Below are 20,837 nucleotides of genomic sequence, written 5' to 3'. Positions count from 1 at the left end.
CAATTTACTTCTATAAATGACCAATCATACCTACGTGCAGTCTATACCCCAAGCCCCTTCAGCTGAATTCTGCATTAAATGGGCCATTTTGATCATCAGCATTAGGCTGTGGTCCCCTGTCACTTTGATCTTCTGCTTGGGGAGGCTGGGGAAGCAGATCTAGAACACTGACAGCGTTGTGCACCCACATTGTGAACTCACAGCTATATAAATTAGGAATTGACGACAAACAGTTCTTTCTCTATTTATGCCCCACTTTGCGTCGGAGTATGTACAGTTTCTTTGAGGAAGCTGTCTTACTTAGGAAAAATGCAACCGTTCTTAGCATATATGTGTAGTTTCTTTCTTTTCTTTTTTATTGAATTAAATTGAGATACACAGTCACAAAGTTGTTCATGATTGGATTTCAGTCATAGAATGTTCCAACACCCGTCCCTTCACCAGTGTATATTTCCCACTTCCCAAATCCCCAGTTTCCCTCCTGTCACAAAACCATCCCCACCCACCCTCCCTCTACACCAGACACTTTTACTCTTCTTCTCTCTCTCCCAATCTCTATCTTTCTGTATCTTTCTCTTTAATTTTGGGCATTAAGGTTTGAAATACAGACACTGAAATTTAATCATGTACACCCCTTTGTCTCCTTTCGGTGCTTGTTTGGGTCCAGAGTGATTATCTCCAACTATCAGTGTTATAGTGGCCTCTTCTCTTTCTAGCATCCCCCCACACATCCCACTCAAACACATATTTCTGGCAAACTTCCAAACATGGACCAGTCTGCCTGGCCCTCATTTCTACTGTCCTTGAGTAGTCTTATACTATTTTTTATATATACCACAGTGAGTGCAATGTGTACACTTTGTTTCTTACATGGAAGCTGCTCCCTAATAAAACTATTCATATTGTTTATTTCTCTAACCTGAGCTTGCTTTTACTCTTGTGGGTCACATAATTTTTTCCTAGGATCTTTAGTCTTGACTGTATTATCCCAATATTTACAAAAGACACTGCAAGGGAGATTGATTTGGGATTGTTTTAACACTTTCACACTCAAAGGAAAGGTTTTTTATTATTTCTTAAGAAGAAATCACTGGTAGGAATTTATCCAGGCCAAGTATTTATTTCATAAAACTGAATACACTGAAGAGAAGTCAGACAGATAGTGTCTGGTCTTTGTAACTAAGTAACTTCCCTCTAAAGCAGGTTCCTCATTTGTGGTGCTTGCATAGAGTCTTTATATCCATTCAATCAATGCAAATCTATTAGTTATCTACTAGAGCTTAGCATTATTCAGGGTTGTGGTAAATAGTGAAGAAAGCAACCAAAATTTCTACCCTTACAGGATTGGAATCCTATTCCTTTGAACTGCATACAAGAATAAGGATACTGTGCTCTTTTCTTACAAATCTTAAAATCTTTTTTTACAAATTTCTTACAAATCTTAGTTTTCATCAAAGTGCAAATAAGAACCTTCACCAATGTGGAAATAAGGCCTGAGAGGCCCAGAGAAAGAGGCCTGTGGGAAGGTGAAGATGCAGGAGCTAGAATTTGAGTTGTAAAAGGAGACAAGTCCGGCCTCATAGTCCAGGAAAACCCTTAGACACCTAACCTCCTCCTCCAGACGAAGTGGAGTTACGGGAGATGTAAGGGCTACATAGTCCCTCTGTTTGCAGCATCTAATGGCCCAGAATCCAGACTCAGGATCCCGTCTCATGTCATTGTTCCTTGGCACATTTTCCAGACACACTCCTACATCCCACTCAGATCTTCTTAAGTTATATACTGTAAAGGAATGTTTTCCTGAGGTGAAGACCTCACATCCCAGGACACAGGGTAAGTCTTTAAACCTAGCAGGAGTCTCATGCTTCACTTGGGGTGATCCACTGGTCACCTTGTTTTCATCCTTGTTCACAAGTAAGTCATTGTGAGCTGTATCTGGATCAAAAGTAACTGAAACTGCAAAAAATCAATAAATAAATAAATAAAACAAGAGAAAACAAAATGACATGGTTACTTCATGCTTAATCTTCAGTATATTTCAAATAGTATCAGTCCAGGCTCAAAACAAAAACTTTATTCTAACAACTATTATAGTCATTTTATCAAAATTAGTTGTGATAAGTAAAATAGAAAGCATATTGGTTACAAAGAATGGTGTAAAGGATTGAGGAGCTAATTCATGCTTTCTTAATAGTGGGCATGACTGTGACATTGTTAAATGTTTGGTAGTAGCAGCATATACTATGAAGGCTCTGACTGCTCTCCTTTCTTATTTAACATTATTTATTTCTCACACTAATACAAGCTAAAGTCCAGATGAACATATCTGACATATTTACGTATTCTCTTCTCCAAAGCCATTCTTCTTCTGTATAGTACTTCATTAATCATGAAATACTAGAGGAAAAACAAGCCTCCCTATTTTTCCAAATGACACTGACACAGTATCAGAAGAGAAAAATACAGATAAATCTATACTTGATTATCGAAGACAAGCTATTTCCAGGGCTACTCTTTAAGTATTCACTCCCTTTGATTTTTTTATATGCCATCAGAATTAATACAAGATGATGTATTAAGAAAAAATATTCAAAAAATGATCTGAGTAGAACTAAGAGAGAAAAAATAGGATGGTCACAATGATAGCAGCCAACAGTACAACTTAAAAAATCAAACACAACAAGAGATTGTTTTAGACAGAGAGTCACTTAATGTTTTCAAGCAAATGGATAGTAGAACATAGGGAAATAAAGAATGCAGAAATAATTCTTCTCTGGATTCTTTCCTGTTATTTTATTTCAGAACACTCCCAACCTATTAATTCCTTGTCTTTCTGAGGAGAATGACCAGTATGGAACCAGTTTTCTACCTTCTACCTGATTTCATTTTAGTTAGCCAATAAGAGAGCTGGAAACTCTACTATAACAGTTTCTCCATAGTGCTCTGATTGAGTCTGTACTTCTCTCTCGGGTCACATTCTCCTATTCTTCAGATCACTCCATCTGTATTTGAGGCCCACCTGGTGAGGACTCCTTGACTATCCCTGCTCTGGTTGTTTCATTGTTCCTTAGTCGTTGCCCTAAATCTATTCTTTCTTTAATTCACTTATTAAACTCCTCTCAATGAGTTCTTGACAGGAGCAGATTCAACTTATTGGGATTTTATTTATAATACTTTGGATGGTTAAAAATAAACCCTGTTTGAAAACCCCATCCAAAATAGAGCAATGAAAAGAAAATAAAAAAGGGGAAGAGATGTACAGACACTTCCTCAAAGAAAACATGCACGTGGCCAATAGGGATATGAAAAATGTTCTCCAACACTTGCTATAAGGGAAACATATCAAAATAGCAGTGAGATATCATCTCACACCAGTAAGATGGACACACACCAAAAAGAACAAAATCACCAGAATTGGCACGGATGTGGGGAAAAGAAATCTTCATCCACTGTTGGAGAGAAGTTCACTTGTTTCAACCTTTATAGATTATGAACAAATATCAAAAAATAAGAATTGAGTTTCTATATGGCAGTCATTACACTTCTGGGAATCTATCCTAAAGGCCCAAGAACTATATTCAGAAAATACATTTGCACTCCTATGTTCATTGCACCATTAGTAACAATAGTGAATATCTGGATACAACCCAAGTTTTCAAGAACAGATCAATGATTTAAAAATGTATAGTTTACGAGTGCCCAAGAACAGATGACTGGTTAAAGAAACTTTGGTACATCTACACAATGGAATACTATGCAGCTGTTAGAAAAGATGAAGTTATGAAATTTACATACTAGTGGTACTACATGGAAAATATCATGTTGAGTGAAATGAGTCAGAAAGAGAGGGATAGACATAGAAAGATTGCATTCATCTGTGGAATATAAAGTAACAAAATAGGAGACTAGCACCCAAGAATAGTTGAGATAAGTACCAGGAGGTTCACTCCATGGCTTGAAGGCCAGCCGCACATGCTAGGGGAAAAGGCAGTTCAGATAGAGAAGGGAACACCAAGTAAAGGGTGTTGGGAGGATCCTCCCAGGATGGGAGATGCATGCTGAAAGTAGACTATAGACCGAACATGATTGCCACTCAATGCCTCTTTTGCAAACCATAGCACTCAAAAGGATAGAGAGAACAAAAGGGAATGCCTGCCACAGAGGCGGGGTGGGATGGGAGGATGGGGGAGGGATACTGGGATCATTGGTGGTGGGGAATGGGCACTAGAGGAGGGATAGGTACTCGATCATAGTATAACTGAAATCCAAGCACAAAAATTTTTAAGTCTACAACTGTACCTCATGGTTTTTCACTAATAAAAATTAAAAACAAATGCATGGTTTATATACATAATAGATTGCTACTTAGCTATAAGATATAATTATGCAATGTTTATTGTTAATTTATATACAGGTATATCTACCTACTTTGTATCTATATTTATCTTTATCTTTATATTATATTTACCTACTTTATATACAGGTAGAAGGAGAAAGACAGACACAGAATAATTTCTCTCATATATGGGATAAAAAAAAGCATAGTAAGGGAATAACAAATGGGCCAAAACAATAGAATCTGGAAACAGTGCTACATAACCAAACTTACCATGGTGGGGAGAGGGGCAGATGGATTTGAGGAGAATATCTTGGTAAAGCTTGGAATGGTTGAAGGAAATAAACATTTTGATTGGGTGTGTGTTGTTGGAAAGAATGAATGAATGAATGAATGAATGAATGTAATCCTATAATTGACAGCATTGAAAATGGCAATGAGTAAAATAGAATTTAAAAAATAAAAAATGCACAAAACAAATATGTATAAATAATAATTAATTTAGTGCATCAAATATGCTACTTCTAAACATACTTTATATATATTTATAACCTGGACTGAGAGATCGTACTGTGGGTAAAATGCTTTTGCAAGTGACTGATCTGCAATCTTCTGTTTCTCCAAAGGTTCCCTGAAATCCTACATGAGGGATCCCTGTGCTCAGAGTCAGGAATAAAACACAGTTTTTTGGTTAAAAATAAAAAAATCAAATTTTTATAACAAAATACTACTAATAATGAAAATACTGTAATTGATTCACCTCAGCTAGAGAAAGGGTGCTGTATCGTCATCAAGAGATCTGATTGAACTCTAGTTATAGTACTGTAGAAAAATAGTATCTGCATAGTACACTTAACAGGATACTACATAAAACTCACTTTGTAGGTGAAAGGTCTGAGTTATGAGAAGCTTTGACCTTATCTATCGAACAACTGCCTCCATCACCATTCCAGTCATGCCATAATGCTCTCACAGTATGGAAGCATTAAATTTTCTTGTATGGAACATGTGGGGCCAAGCATGTCTTTAGAATTCAGAACATTTTTTCTTTTCATAACTGTAAAGCAATGTATTCTAATCATCTGAACATACCCAGTGCTGTCTAATTAAGTGCTCGTTTCATCAGCACTCCTACAACTAAGCTAAAGTGGAATTAATAAAGACAAAATACTGTCCACAGAGCAATTTAGTTTTTGTCACTGAGCTGGCAGACTAGCAATGACTTTAATAATCTCCCTTCTTTTATTGGCAATTTGTATAACTACTTTCAGGACCAAAGACCAATCATATTACATTGGACTTAAACAGTAAAAATGATGGGGTTTCATGTCTATTAATATATTTTATTATGGCAGTGTTAATAATGCCATCAGATTCATACTAGAGATTCTTGCTTTTTGAGCTCACTTTGAAGAAACAATCGACCAGACCCGTGCAAGCATTTGAAACTTTTCTGTAGGATATACAAAAAGGCATCCAACCTGCATCCAGCAAAGAGCTAGTGTTGTAAGCCCTACATGCATCAAGAAGTGAATTCTACCTACAGTCACAGTGAGCTTGGATGTGGATCGTGTTAGCTTCCAGCTGAAAACAGAGCCTAGCAATCATGTTTATTGCAGTTTTGTTAGAGCCCAGGTAAAGGATTCCTCTGAGCTGTGGTAAGATTACTGAAATCTTGTGAGATATTGCATTCTTCTAGGGGGAAGGTAGGGTGGGGGTGCTTGGGTGCCAACCAGGCTGTGCTCAGGACTTACTCCTAACTCTGGGCTTAGTGATCATCTCTGGCACAACACAGGGGACCATATAGGGTGTTGGTTTGGATGTATAAAAGGCAATCAACCTCCTATATGCTCAGACCTGAAACTGCATTATTTTCAGCCACTAGATTTTCATAAACTTAATAAACTTTTCATAGAGGTTCTTATTTTATAGTTTGACAAATCATGCAAAAAATCCTTAGTTTTCAGTTTTTTAAAATTACAATTATAGATTTTTATGGAAATAAAGTAATTATGGAAAGAATGAAGTAAGAAGCAGCAAGTTTTTTACTAGGTAGAACTTGGTTTTCATATGGTTCAAACATTTATATTATCCCACTTGGTCTATCCATAAAACCACTGGCAGCACAGTCAGTCTTCACCTACCTTTCTGGAATTACTCTGGGAATTGAATGACATAAACATAATTATTATGTCCTGTTCTAAATATTTGTGTAACTGATAATTTAGTTTAAAATTTGTCACAGTCCACTGATTGGGAAGTTTTAATGATTCTGTTTTTTGTATGGGACAGAAATAGAGGTCATTTTTCTGGGGGACATCACTAATGAACTTGAGAAAAAGAACTTGAATAGTCATCAAGAAAACCAATACTTTAGCTAGAACCTGCCCACAGAAGAGCAGTAAAATGCATTGCCCAGTATTCCTCCCACCTGTATTATTTAGGGAATTTGTGATGTCACATACCATTATAAGTTTCAAACAATTTTATAAGTTCCCTTAAAATGTTACCAGGACCCAGCTTAGCCTGAATATTCAATGAGACATCCTCTGGTGCATTTAACTTCATAACAGACATCCTAGAGAAGAAGAGCCCAGAAAATTCATCAGAATGACATTCTATTAGACTCCAGATAGTAATCCCTCCCTCCTGAATTCAAAGAGCACTCACCTGTGCAAAGTGTCTGTCACATCCTATAGAACAAGAAAGATAGATGTTGGTATGGAAATATTAGCATTTCATAGAACTTTGGTAAGTGGCTTTTTCTCTATAAACATGCCAAGGAATAAATGCAGTGGTTCCAGTCCTATGAATTAATGAATTCCCAGGCAATGATTCCCATCCCAATTCCCTAGACAGCATTCGTCAGCCTTTTCAAACCTGCAGTCCAATACCTGTGTACGCACCATTCCACAGACCAGCAATTACAACCAGATACATCATTGATATTTAACCTTTCTATGCTTGCTAACCAGTACCAGTACAAGCACAGAGTTTGAGAAACCCTGGCCCATATTACTATGGCAGTATCTGATCAGCTTTGGAATATGTTTTCTTACTTTTGGAACATGAAGAGTTAATATTTCTGGAACCAGGTTTGCTTGTGAGTTGTTTGGGGGAAGATTAAGAGTTGTGTCATACTTTCACACTCTGCATGTTTTGCATTCAGTGACCTCATTTGTTGTAAAGAGGTTATAGGAGACATTGTTTGTCACAAAGGTCCTCACAGGTAAATTTTGTAGAGCCTTGTAGACTGACTCACTAAATTGATGTGAGCAGGTTTGCACGGAGGTGGAACGTCTTGCTATGCCTCCACCATCCTTTAAGAAAACAGAATAAGAAGCTCCAGGTATTTATCATAGTGGACAATAGCCTACTGTAGCTATTAATTAGGCCTCATAATATGTTCTAGAAAGTTTAACAATCATTCTGATGTTACTCATTTTTGCCTCCACCAGTCAGCAGGAATAATATCTTTGAGGAGATCGTTTGACATCAGAAATCTCTGAAATAAACAGAGGCTAACAGATGCCAACGAAAGTTCTCCCATTGTTCTCTAAGAACTGCTATATATATATATATATATATATATATATATATATATATGTGTGTGTGTGTGTGTGTGTGTGTGTGTGTGTATCCAAGGGTCTTTTTTTTACATAAAGGCACTCTATAGACTAGTAAAGGACACCTATATACAGGCACATGTATCTAAGAAGCATTCTTTTTTAATTTTTTTTTCCTTTTGTGTCACACCTGACAATGCTCAGGGGGATTTCCTGGCTCTGTACTAAGGAATTACTCCTGGCGGCACTGGGGGGACCAGATGGGATGCTGGGAATTGAACTCGGGTCAGCCACGTGCAAGGCAAGCACCCTGTCTGCTGTACTATTGCTCCAACTCCAGAAGCATTCCTTTAAATTCTCCACACTGTGTGCGTTTTTGAGAACGGCAGCAGAGCAGTCCTCATCATTTCCTCTGAAACCCCAGGAACTGATGCCTTCATCCATTCCTCCATGTGCGCAGTCTCACCTGCAGTAACTCCTGGGCTGAGCCCTGACATTTCCTCTCCAGTTCCAGGATGTTCTGATTGAGTTTCTGGCTTTGCTTCTCCAGCTGGGATTCACTGTCCTTCAGTGTCTTCAGAATTTTCTCTTTTTCATTCTCTACTTTCCATACATAAGCATTCTCCTCCATGTGTAGGATCTGGTGAATTTCCTTAAAGCCAAACTGCCACAATTTTTTTTCATGCAGTACTTCAGACTAGAATTAAGAAAGCATATTCAAAAATGAGGAAAATGTTTATCATTAGATGAATAGATAATCAAAATAGAATAATTTCATTCATTTATAGTTAAATAGAACTTTTATAGCAGACAGGAAGTTTAAATCTCTTAGGGACTTTGCTTTCTCTACATGCTAGTGGATCTGTATTCTCCCACTACCCCTGACTGTTCAATGGAGGGAAAAAGGAATATCCTCTGCGAGTTCAAATTTGCACTCACACATAGAGACTAGGGCAAAGGTATGAAAAGACACCCTGAAAAGCCCACTGATCCATGACATTTGAGTATAGACTGTTGGTTTACATCAATGTTGCTATAAAGCTATGAGTTTCTCTTCTGAGCAGTCTGCTCAATCATAGAAACAGAAGTTAATCTGCAATTCCAGATGTTGTTGCACCATTTTCTGCTCATCCTCATTTTTTAAAATATGAATTCAACTGGAGAGATCCTCTACTCAATGATTAGTTTTTGAGCATGAAAAATTTCATGCCAAACCCTGCATTGTGGTAAATTTCTCACAGTGGTAGGCCTAGGCTTCAAACAGTAAGCTACTTTGAGTAGTTTAATGCTTATAAACTAGTCAAGATGAGTCTTAGTAAGGAGACAACTTATTCTGCTTCTCCTAACTGATATTAGGACTCTTCCACAATTACTGCTGAAAGGTCAAAGGAACAGGAGCTCAATTCTCATAATTGTTGCCAACTAGGATCATTTAAACAAATAATTTGCAATTTATCTATTTAGTCTAGATTGATGAGATTAAAGCATCCTTTTGTTTTGTCTTATGCATCTATATGTCTAAGCTCTAGGGTTAACATATTTGAACTCAAATGAACTCAAATTCTTACCTGAAATTTTGTCATTTGCTCTCTTATGTTCCCTTGCCATTCCTTATTTTGGTCTTTGAGTTTTCTCAGGTATGTCAAAGTTTCCTTGAAGATATCCTGAAAGCAGAATCATTTGGTGAAAGTTTATGAATTAGAAAGATTTTCAATATATATGTCAGGGGAGATCACATACTTTCAAATTTAAAATAATAATTGGAAACTTGCATAGTCCTTATACTTTCAAGAATACATACTGAGGGATTTGTGTGAAGTGAAAACTTTGATCTCTTGAAAGAAGAGTGTCTGCTGTAGAGGCAGGCTAGTTGTGGGGGGGTGGGAAGGAAGCCAAAGGGAAACTGGTGACATTGGTGTGAGGAAAAGTACACTGGTGGAAGGAATAAGTGTTGGAACATTGTCTGGCTGAAACACAATCACGAACAACTTTGTAACTGTGTATCATGGTGATTCAAGAAACAAAATTTAAAAAATAATTGATATGCTGAAGAACCTAAGGAATTGCTACATTTGTTATTATCATTTTTCTACTTTAGAAACAGGCTCTTCTGATGAACCATGGCCTAAGATATACAATGCTACATTCTCCTAAGTGAACACTGAAAAATAAAAAGAATAGAATAATGTGTGATAATATTTTATATACTAATGTGTTAAGTCCAAATAACAGTAGCAGCTTATTGACACCTTAACATTTTTATATATTATTGTGTACAAGTAAGGGTAGACCAGGCTAGAGTGATAGCACAGCAGGTAGGATGTTTTTCTTGCACACAGCTAACCCAGATTTGATTCCCAGCATCCAATATGGTCCCCTGAGCATCGCCAGAAGTAATTCTTGAGTGCAGAGCCAGGTGTTAACCCCTGAGCATTGCCAGGTGTGACCCCCCAAAAAAGAAAAGTAAAAAAGCAAGGGTAGGTCAAGTACCTCCATAGTTTTTAGAAAGACACCAGGGACAGATGAAGAGATAGTACAGGGGTAAAGTTGCTTGCCTTATAAGAGCATACCTGGTCCAAACTGCCTATGGTTCCCCAGGCACATCCAGAAACTAACCCTGAGCATAGTCAACCATAATCTCTGAGCATCTCTAGGTGTGGTGGCTAAATCCAAACCTCAATAGGAGGGTCAAACCCCAATGAAGGTCAATGAGACAGGGCACAAATTTTATCAGGATCCTGAGTTTGATCCTGAGAATCACATTTTCTCTAAAGGCCAGCCTATAGGATTTCTGAACATCTCCAGGTAGGAGCCCAGTGGCCGACAGCACTGCGCTAGCACTATGCAGTCAGGCCACTGGGACTTGTATCACATGGAGCGATCTCTGGATCACAGGACACTGCTAGGAAAACACTCTTGAGAAAAAAATAAAGAGACAGGGAAGAGCTGTGATATCTAATGAAAAATGTCATTATGCAAGCAACTTTAAATTATTTACTACTGATATCAAAATTTTAAATGATCTTTCAAGTATTTTCTCCCAATATAGGAGCACACTGTAAAGTTAAGCAGCTCTCTATCTTGAAAGTAGTAGTCAATTATCATCTTGCTCTGTAAAGTCAGTATATTAACTTGTCTGAATAAATAGGTATACTTATCAGTTTTTCAATGCCATCAAGGTCATTATGAAATTTTTCCATAAAAAATGGTTGTTTTGCCATGGGCCAAGAGTTTTACAGATATCATTGTCCATAGAGATATAGCAATACTCTGTGTAGATGCATTGATATATCTCTATTTATGTATATATAAGATGAATAGCCATTATAAAGCTTATCTGAAGATTAAAGTGATGACATCTATATCATCATCCTGGGTTTCAGACTGAATAATTTCAGGCCCATGGATGCAAAAGAGGGACGGGTACTTGGTGAAGCACTCTGGCCAGTACTCACCTTGTAGTCTTCATATGCATTTGCAGCAAAGACCGCGGTGTGCCCTTTGTGCTGTGGTGTCCGCTCACAGTGCCAGCAGATGAGTTGCTCATCATCTTCACAGAATAGGTTGAGCTTCTCTCCGTGTTCCCTACACAGATGTTCCTGCTCCATCATCTTAATGGTGCCAATGATGCTTTCTAGCTGCTTACTGGGTCGGATACTCTCCCTCTGAAACTGTGCCTTGCATACAGGACAGTGGAAGTTTCCCTGGGAAGATGACTGCTGATGCTGGTTCTCAAGATTTTTCATTATGCAAGAACGGCAGTAGATATGTCCACAGTCTATCATCACGGGCTCAGTCATCAGCTCCAGGCAGAGGGGGCAGGTGGCTTCCTCCCTCATGGTCTTAGCTGTGCACAAGGCCATGGTTTTTCCTGGAAATCTTTAATACTGAAAATAGAGATGGCGATCAAGCAGATGGGATTTTTCTATAAGTGATGGAAATACACATCACCTGAATCTAATGGGAGTGATAATTTCAGAGTATGAATTGTGTTTGGAATGCAGTAGTGCTATCCCAAGTGCTGTAGATTAGAGTAAATCTAAAATATTTAAATTTAGAATCTCATTATACCTAGACACATTTCATTTGTTAGTAGCTTAGGTGCTGGTATAACTGGTCCTCCAGAAACAGAACACATCATAACCATGAAACGTTTTTCTGGATCAATTCTAAGAGCAAGAAGGAAGATGTTATTCCTCACACACATAGCGGGTAGTGCGTTCGCCTTTCACACAGCCATACTGTATTGATTCCTCCGCCCCTCTTGGAGAGCCCAGCAAGCTACCCAGAGTATTCTGCCTACATGGCAAAGCCTGGCGAGCTTCCCATGACATATTCTATTTGCCAAAACCAGTAATAACAAGTCTCACAATGGAGACATTACTGGTGCCTGCTCAAGCAAATCAATGAACAACAGGAGGACAGTGCTACAGTGCTACCAATGTACTAACCACCACAAATACTTTGTTTCTGATTGATTGTTCATATTAGTAGAAACACTTAGGAATTAAGGCTGTAAATAAAGAAGTTTCAGTGGACTCATATTTGACTAATAAAATTTTTTCTCTGTATTTTACCTAACCCCTACTTCCAAATAACAATATCTGTTCAATGAAGCCTGTGAAGATCTGTCTACGGTGACATTGTAAGCTAATAGGCAACTGATATGTCCATTCTGTCATCCTCCCTGATCTGAGGGAAGGAAAATTGATCTGAGGGGAAGAGAAGAGTAGGTCCTAGAACAGAGCTTTTGAAGACTCAGAGAAAATGAACCTGCAATTGCAAGACTCCCTAAGAAGAGATCGTAATCAAATGAATACACCCATGTATGAATAAAATGGATGAGTGAAATTTGCCCCACTAGTAGTGATCTCTGAATGCCAGTCAGAAGTAAACCCTGAGCTCCAGAGCCAAACATCAAAATCATAGAAGCTACAAATATGAGATAAAACCATAAAAAGTTCAAAACTCTTCTCTTTTGACAATACCTGACAGCTTTTATTTGGGCATAGAACTTCAGGCCAAGGTACTGTGAATATCCACATATGACCCTTCCCAAAGGCTCTTGGTCTTCTGGAGAAGCTCAAAGTCTATTTTGAACATGTTACTCTTTCTCTCTGTTCCCTTATAACAAAACTATTTTATGTTAAAACAAAAAAAATCTTAATAATAGCATCTAATCACATGTCAAGAAAGTCATTATTACCAAGTGCATCTCATTTCAGAAACAAAAGGATGTTTGATATATGCACTTTATAATTATAATATAACACTTCACTAAACAGTTTTCAAAATGAGCAAAATTCCTGCATAAATGATTCTCAAAGACAAGATTAAACAGTTTTTTAAAATGCCCAAAGTGCCTTTGTAGATATTTCTCAAAGACACAATTACCCCATTCAAATGAAAAAAAAATCAACATCATTTATTATTAGGGAAGTGAAAAGTCAAATAATAATATATGCCCCCAGAGAAAAGGACTTTATTCTATGGATAATTTTAAAGGGTGTAAAAAAATTTTTTAAAAATTAAGGGTTGACAGTGACAATTATATAGACAATCAGTTTTTCTTACATATTCATTTACACAATAGCATCACAAGTAGCTTTTCTAAAATGCTGGATTATAGCCTACGAGCTATAATTTATATTATAAATAATGTATTTCAAAAAGTATGTCCATGAAATCTAACTCAATCCCAGAATATTATCAAGGTAAGAGACTGTGCCTTCTTGGTCTAGATGGAGGTCCTGAGAAGGAGTTAGAGTGCATCATGCTTTACAGTGGATCTTTTTTTTTTAATTTTTGAATTACCCTGAGATACAGTTACAAACATTCATGATTAAGTTTCAGTCATAAAATGATCAAGCACCCATCCCTCCACCAGGGCACATTTTCCACCACCAATGTTCCCAGTATCCCTCCTGCCACCCCCATCCGATTCCACCTCCTGCCTCTGTCTCAGCTACCTTCCTTCTTACTCTGTCTCAACTTTTGGGCATGATGGTCTGCAATACAGATTCTAAGAGGCCATCATACTTGGTCCCTAGTCTACTTTCAACATGTATCTCCCATTCCGAGAGAATTGCCCAACTATCATTTACTTAGTGGTCCCTTCTCCATTCCAGCTACTTTTTCCCCCCAGCATATGAGGCTGGCTTTGAAACCACAGCGCAGTCATTTATCTTGACTGTTCTTAAGTGTTAGTCTCATATTATCTTTCTTTATATCACACAAATGACAGTTCCCGAGCAAGATCCTAGTTGGTCTATTTTTATCTCTGTCTCTGTCTGTCTTCTGTATCCCTTTCTCTCTCTCAATACACACACACACACACACACACACACACACACAGATAGACAGAGAGAGAGAGAGAGAGAGAGAGAGAGAGAGACTTAAGCTCACTGAGCAAACCTTGGTCTTACATTTCTACTCTTTACCCCCGAAAACTCACATTTTTGTTGTCAGTCTCTTCAGTGGCTTCTATTTACTGAGGACTCAGTGAGAAAGTTTACTAGAACTGGACTAAACTCGGAAGTGAAACTGCTGTAGGAAATCAGATCTGAAATGAAACTGTTGTGAGGTTATAAGTCCTGTCTGACTCATTTTTAAACTCATTTCCTTCTGACTGGGTGGTGAATTTGTAGAAATGATGCCTTTACTCCACAGTGATCTTTAAAACCAAGCAATGAAGCCAAAGCCATAAAACAGCAGGTAAGTCATTTGCCTTGTATGTGGCTGATTCAAGTTAGATCCTCAGCATCCCATATCATCCCTGAGCACCAGAAGTATTTCCTGAGAGCAGAATAAACCCTGAACATTGCTGGGTGTGGTCCCCAAACCAGCCAACCGACCAAACAAACAAACAGGTTACAAAAGGGTGGACTTTTCTACCTGCATCTGATTGGTAACTCTAGTTGACTTCACCATGGCTATCTCACTTCAGGGAAGTTAGGACTCAATACCAGGAATCTGCACTCAATTCCAGGAATTCTGAAACTGAAACTGAGGACTAAAATCTTCTAGCTCCTTTATAGAGCCTGTCATAGCTCTGTCTTTGCTTCTCTAACTCTTTTCACTATAATTCAGAGTGTCATTCAGGAGAAAAACAAAGAAACTCTGTGAAGATCTCCAGGGGAACAGAGCTAACACCATGAAATCTTCCTTTCAAATATGGTTTCTTGGGGGATGACTCTGGTAGTCATGCTTAGTCAGAATATAAACTTTAAGTCAAGAGAAATATCATTTCCAGACCAGAATACTGGACAGTGTTCTCTCTCTCTCTCTCTCTCTCTCTCTGGTTCTCTTTCTGTCACTTTCTCTCTCTTTGGTTCTCTTTCTGTCACTTTCTCCCTTAGTATTACAAGCAGGATATGAACCTTAATGAGTCCAGCACTTGAGAAAAATGAATACAGGTAGCAGAATTTAGTGATGAGTCAGCAGTGAGGCAGCATTGTTTCTTTTCTCTCTCCAAAAACCAGTGGAGTGGTCTTTCAAATTCAGTTTGTTAGGTATGGCTTGTCACACAACCATTGTCAGGTCAGATAGAATGTCAGAGTCAGGTCTGCCTGGGGACCTAATGAGAGATCATTGATGGGACTGAACACTCTAATGACATACAAAGGCTTTAGGATCTAAAGTCCCTCCAGTTTAGGGGCAAAAGTTCTCTCTCTCTCTCTGGACTTTAATAGCATTATGGGTAACTGAATTCAGGTGAGCTTAAAGTTCCTTGGGATAAGAAACCAAAGCAACACTGAGAAAGAAAACATCAAACTTTCCTACAGCATTTCTCTCTTCATAGGTCACATCTGGTCCGAAGGACACAAAAGATTTCATTCCCAAATATTCACTCCTCTTTAGGGTGCTTAGTAAGGCACTGGGAGAGAGCTGTGATGGCATGTTACCAAGATGCAGCAAAGGAGAGAACTACTGCTCACATTATAGCCATCTCTGGGAGTCATCCTATTATCTGACCTCAGTAAACTGCATCTATTAATGCCTCAGAGGGTACAGCTATCCCTGGAGAGTCACTGTTACAGCTCTTGCTGTACCTCCTAAAACTCCTAAGCCAGAAGAAGCCAAGGAGTGGGACTTACCATTTTCTACTAGTGAATCAATCTGTCTCTGATGCAGTGAGAGGGGAAAATCAGAACAGAGTCACTTACAAAAAAAGCAACTGAGTGCTCGGAATTCTCCCCTGACTTTAGTGTTGATTGAAAATTAAGAATAAGGATGACTGGAGAGAAAGTACACAATGTAGGGCACTTGACTTGAGCATGGCCTCCCTGGGTCTAGTCTTGGGTGCTGGTGTCCATGTCTAAGTGGAAGGAACTCTCTTAAATTATCCTGAGTATTCCAAGTGCTGTAGAAGTTAATGGATTTTCTGCTTGAACTACAGTATAAAACCACCTCCATCTACATCAACCCCAAATCAGGTCAATAGAAAGCAAGTTATCTACTCTTGTGAACCTACTGAAGATTCAGTTTCACTTTAAGAAAAACTAGGTGCTAGTCTTCTAATAGAAAAGTAACATGTCTTTTTCCCTCATAATGACTTTCATTATCCATTACTAATAATCAGTAGACTGCTAGGAGTAACAAGACTTGTTACTTCTCTGCAGCATACCCAAAACAGTGCAAAAGATGAGAACTTAAAACTCATCTCGTAACTTTCCTTTTTATCAAGGTTCCTCATTCATTATAAATTCTTTAGAATTTTATATCCATTCATTCAAAATTGTTTTATTTAACATCTTCTAAAGCTCAACTGGAAATAGCAGTGAGAACAGACCAAATTTCTTCTGTGACAGAATTTAAATTTTCTGACTAAACTGAAGGAAGATATTAATGAGAACCTTTACCAATACGGAAATAGGGCCTGGGGAACTCAGAGAAGGAGACCCTTGGGAAGTTGAAGATGTGGAAACCATTGTAGGTGTTGCAAAATGACACAAGTCCAGCTTTGTAGTACAGGAAACCCCCCCACAAACCAAGCCACTTCCTCAGACAAAGCAGAATTAGGGGAGAGGTAAGGGCAATTTAGTCATTCTGTTTGCAGTCAGATGGCCCATAATCTAGACTCGGGATCCAGTGTCATTTCATTCTCTCTTGGCACATTTTACAGACAAACTCCTACATTACACATTTATTGGATTCTCTAATCAAGCCCTAAAATAAATGAAAGCACTGCAAATAATTCTCATCTGCCTATTCAGCATTGCCTCAGGAGTTGAATGGCATGCAAGCACATCCATTATTTCCTGGACCCTTTTCTATATACTTTAAACAGGTTGATGAATTCATTTATATTTATGACATTCAACTAACCAATAATATTTATATTAAAATGGAACAGCAAGGAGGTTATTTATCTTTAGGATAATGGCAATGAGCTGGAGAGCAAGCATTTCAAGAATTTTCAAACAAATCAAATACTCTAATTCCTTTTTAGACACTGTAATTTCTAAGAGGGAAAGTATGAAATAGCATTACAATAACTAAACTTTCTGTCGCTGAACCTGTCAAGGGAACACAAGTAATCTTGTTTGCCTACTATCCTCTTCACCTATACCATCTGGGTAATTATTTTTTCCATTTTGCTTTATTTTAAATTTTGTGATAAAGTTGTTTGTCTATTTTGTTCAGTTCTGACACCTATCCATCATTGCAACTTCCCACCACCATTATTTCCAATTTTCCCAACTATCAGTATCTGGGGAATTCTTGATGTCACATACCTTAATATCACTCTAAATTTTTCTTCAGATCAAAGTAGAATTCAGAAACATTGCACATGGTACCAATATTCTGATATTCTGACTTTGGTGTATCGTCTATCATGGCAGACATCCTGGAATAAGTAGAGTCCAAAGACTTCATCAGTGGAACATTCCATTACATCTTATATCCCAACTCTCCTTACATGTTCAAGGTGTCTGTCACATCCTACACAGAAAGAAACATAGATGCTGGTATGGAACATAGCATTTCATGGGACTATTCTCTATAAACAAGGCTTCCAAAGAATAAATACAGCAGCTCCAGACTCAGACAATGATGGTTTCCTGGGGAATGATTCTCAGTGCCCTAGGATACTAATCATATGACTTAGTGTTATTAACCCCAGAGTGTTTTCTGCTTTAATGAAGCTGAGCAGTTGTAGGAGCAGCAATCACATTATTCTGTGGGCTTCTTAGGTAAACAGACTGGGAATTTGCCCTTGTGCACTCTGCAGGTTTTGAATCTGGTGACCCCCTTCTTCAGAGGATCCCATATTAGATATTATTCACCACGAAGATCCTCTTTGAAGAATCCATGTAAGGCCCTGAGACTGACTTGCTGAAGTGGTGTCAGAGGTACAGCAGAGAGGTAAAATAACCATTTTACATTCTAAATCATCCGTGGAACTACCCATGCACTTATAGAAATTAAATAGTGAAAAGGAGCCTTAAAACAGCAAGGAGGATATTCGCCTTGCACATAGCCAGTCCAGGATTCAATTTCTGGCATCTCATACAGTCCTCACACCACTGCCAGGAGTAATTACTGAATCAAAGCCAGGAGTAACCTCTTAACAATGGCATGTATGACCCAAAAAGAAGAACAAGTGCAAAGGGTTTAGAAAAGAAACCTGGAAAAACAAAGTGTCCCCCGGAATAGGTAAAATTTGAGTATAATATGACAGTTTATTTCAGTGTTTACACAAAGGTCTGAATATCTCCCCTGAGGAGAGGTCAACCCTGTAGTTGAGATTCATAGTCTGTGTTTTTAGATACTTTCACCATTTCTGTTCACACTTGCGGGTCTCATGAGCCTGAGGGATATTATTCTCACTGGAATTATACTGTCCTTAGTGTTTGCAATGGTTAGTTTATGAAAATGGAATTTTGAGGACAAAATGTTGTGTTAAATGTCTATTTGCAGAAAATGTTGTTCTATTTTGTGTGAAATGTCTCAAAGTGGTAGATTTAGGCTTCAAATATGAAGATTCATTGAAATGTTTAAACTTGCAAGCTTGTAAGCATGATGTAGGTAAGGAAGAACACCATTTGTAAGTCTGTAACTGTACCTCAGGGTGATTCATCTTTTAAAAAATTAAGAAAAAAAGAAAGAAACCGAGATTCATCCATTGACCTTGGTGTAAGCTATTTAAAACACTATACTATTTCCAGGGAAATGCTGTACATGGAACAGGATAATCATTTAAAAGAAGATTTTGTATAATAATGTGTCAAATCCGATGACTGACACCGTATTTATGACACATGTGGCACTTTGTATGTATTAGCAGTCAGAAAGTGTTTAATATCATTAAATTTATTAGAGTCAACAGACCACAACAGAATTCTGGGAAGACGGAATTCTGGGAAGACGGAAGAGAAACGGAAGTAGTGGAGGAACATAAATACTATACCTAGGGAATAATGTTATTATGATTCAATTTTAAGTATTTTAATATCAAACTGTTGTTTTTTCTTTTTTGATTTTTCTCACACCTGGCCACACTCAAGGATAAGTATGATGGTACTCAGGGGATCGTATAGGGTGTCAGAGATAGAACCCAGGTTGAACATGTACTAGACAAGCACCTTTCTTGCTCTACTATCTCTCCAGCCTCACAGTGCAAGCTTTTAAGTAATTTTTCAAAAATCATTTTTTCCATTCTTCTTGGAGAATACTTTAAGGTGAACCAATTTTCTACATTCTCAATAAGAAGCAATTTTTATCATACCCTATAAACCCAATATAATGTATATAATCCTCTGCGTATAAAAGTATGCTCTTAAATTCTTCAGTGCTGTCATTAAAGGGTTCTGTGAAACTTTTTACAAAACGTTGTGTTGTTCTGCTACAGGCCAAGTGCTTTACAGAAATGAATGTCCCTAAAGATTATGACAACATCCTGGTTGCTGTCATGTGGATGCCATGAACTGCCTCTGGTGTTTGCCATTTCATGTGGTTGTGTGATGTATTCTAAATCTTGAGGTTATTTTGCACTTCTTAGAACAGGTACTAGAATTCATCATTAGTATCCTAGGCTTTGGGAGTCCCCTCTTCACTTCAGGATCCAGCAGGAACATTCACTTTGAAGAGGTAATTGAGACACTTGTCATTCTGGGGCTTACCTGTATCTCAACATGGAAAGTATGATTCTCTTCTTTTACTTAACATGGTACCTTCAGCTCTCTTCTCTCTGGAGAAACCCAAATTCTATCTTGAAACATGTTTCTCTCTTTCACTGAATATCCTTTAGTTATCAGGGAAGGTGGAAGGAGAGATAGGGAGGCATCGGGACATCTCGTTCATGTAGCTGATCATTTTAAAACTTGCCGATACAAGGGACAGCCACATAATGGAAATAGCTAAGGTGTAGAGATCGAAAATGTATAGAAGGGTTGCAGGAGAGGAACTTTCTCTTTGATCCTTCACTTAGGCCTGTCAGAGAGCAGAAAAAGCACTCTGCCATCTTCCTATAGGTGGCCCTGAAAATTCTGAATTTATTTCAGTTTATTTCTTTATGTCAAGTGCAAAAGAACTTTCTTAAATTGACAGAATAAGCTGGGAAGAGACAAGTGGGTCAGTGGGTCAGCATTCTTGGTGGACCTCTGCAATTCTGAGCATCTTGGCTGAGCAGAGATTTAGTTTACACTTTCATGTGGGACTAGAAATTTTCTAGGTCAGCCAACATGGTCCTTGAGGACAAAAAAAAACCCCACTGTGGGCTAAAGAAATAGTACATAATTCAGTTTATCCCAATCCCTGTAGGAGTGATCCCTGATGAAGAACCAGGAGCACAGTTGCATGTGGGCACAAACCCAGCATCACCCTGTCCCCCTGCCAAAAGAAAAAATATTCTACATCATCTCTGCCCCTTATTAATTCACCCTATCTCTATACCTGTGGTATATTAACTCTATATGTTTTAGGCTTCATCA

General features: G+C 38.1%; 1 protein-coding gene across 3 annotated transcripts; it reads right to left on the bottom strand.

The window, feature by feature from the left end:
• Positions 1–526: 526 nt before the first annotated feature.
• On the bottom strand, positions 527–14,669 carry LOC130040447 (E3 ubiquitin-protein ligase TRIM38-like). Of its 3 annotated transcripts, XR_008794993.1 has the most exons (8): positions 14,357–14,669; positions 11,358–11,789; positions 9,471–9,566; positions 8,369–8,599; positions 7,599–7,656; positions 7,007–7,029; positions 6,802–6,914; positions 1,851–1,956 (listed from the first exon to the last, which is right to left on the bottom strand). XR_008794993.1 is itself a non-coding variant. In XM_056132526.1 (7 exons), the coding sequence occupies exons 2-7, from the start codon at positions 11,763–11,765 to the stop codon at positions 1,442–1,444; spliced, it is 1,386 nt and encodes a 461-aa protein (XP_055988501.1). In that variant the 5' UTR covers positions 11,766–11,789; positions 14,357–14,669; the 3' UTR covers positions 527–1,441. The 3 variants fall into 3 exon arrangements, 2 of the variants coding, with proteins under 2 accessions (XP_055988501.1, XP_055988502.1); XM_056132526.1 differs by lacking the exon at positions 7,599–7,656 and having other exon boundaries at positions 527–1,956; XM_056132527.1 differs by lacking the exons at positions 7,599–7,656; positions 14,357–14,669 and adding an exon at positions 11,974–12,071 and having other exon boundaries at positions 527–1,956.
• Positions 14,670–20,837: the final 6,168 nt, after the last annotated feature.

Source organism: Sorex fumeus, unplaced genomic scaffold (assembly GCF_029834395.1).
Source record: "Sorex fumeus unplaced genomic scaffold, SorFum_2.1 ptg000094l, whole genome shotgun sequence".
In the NCBI taxonomy this organism is placed as follows: domain Eukaryota; kingdom Metazoa; phylum Chordata; class Mammalia; order Eulipotyphla; family Soricidae; genus Sorex; species Sorex fumeus.
This window is presented reverse-complemented; position numbering and strand designations above follow the sequence as displayed.

Bases quoted from the DNA above. Each gene is read 5' to 3' on its own strand.
- LOC130040447 (XM_056132526.1), bottom strand. From the start codon at position 11,765: ATGGCCTTGTGCACAGCTAAGACCATGAGGGAGGAAGCCACCTGCCCC. The intron at 7,030-8,368 runs GTGAGACTGCGC...CTTGTTCTATAG, and splicing joins CAGCCCAGGAGTTACTGCAG to GATGTGACAGACACTTTGCA. The intron at 6,915-7,006 runs GTGAGTGCTCTT...CTTCTTCTCTAG, and splicing joins GTGACAGACACTTTGCACAG to GATGTCTGTTATGAAGTTAA.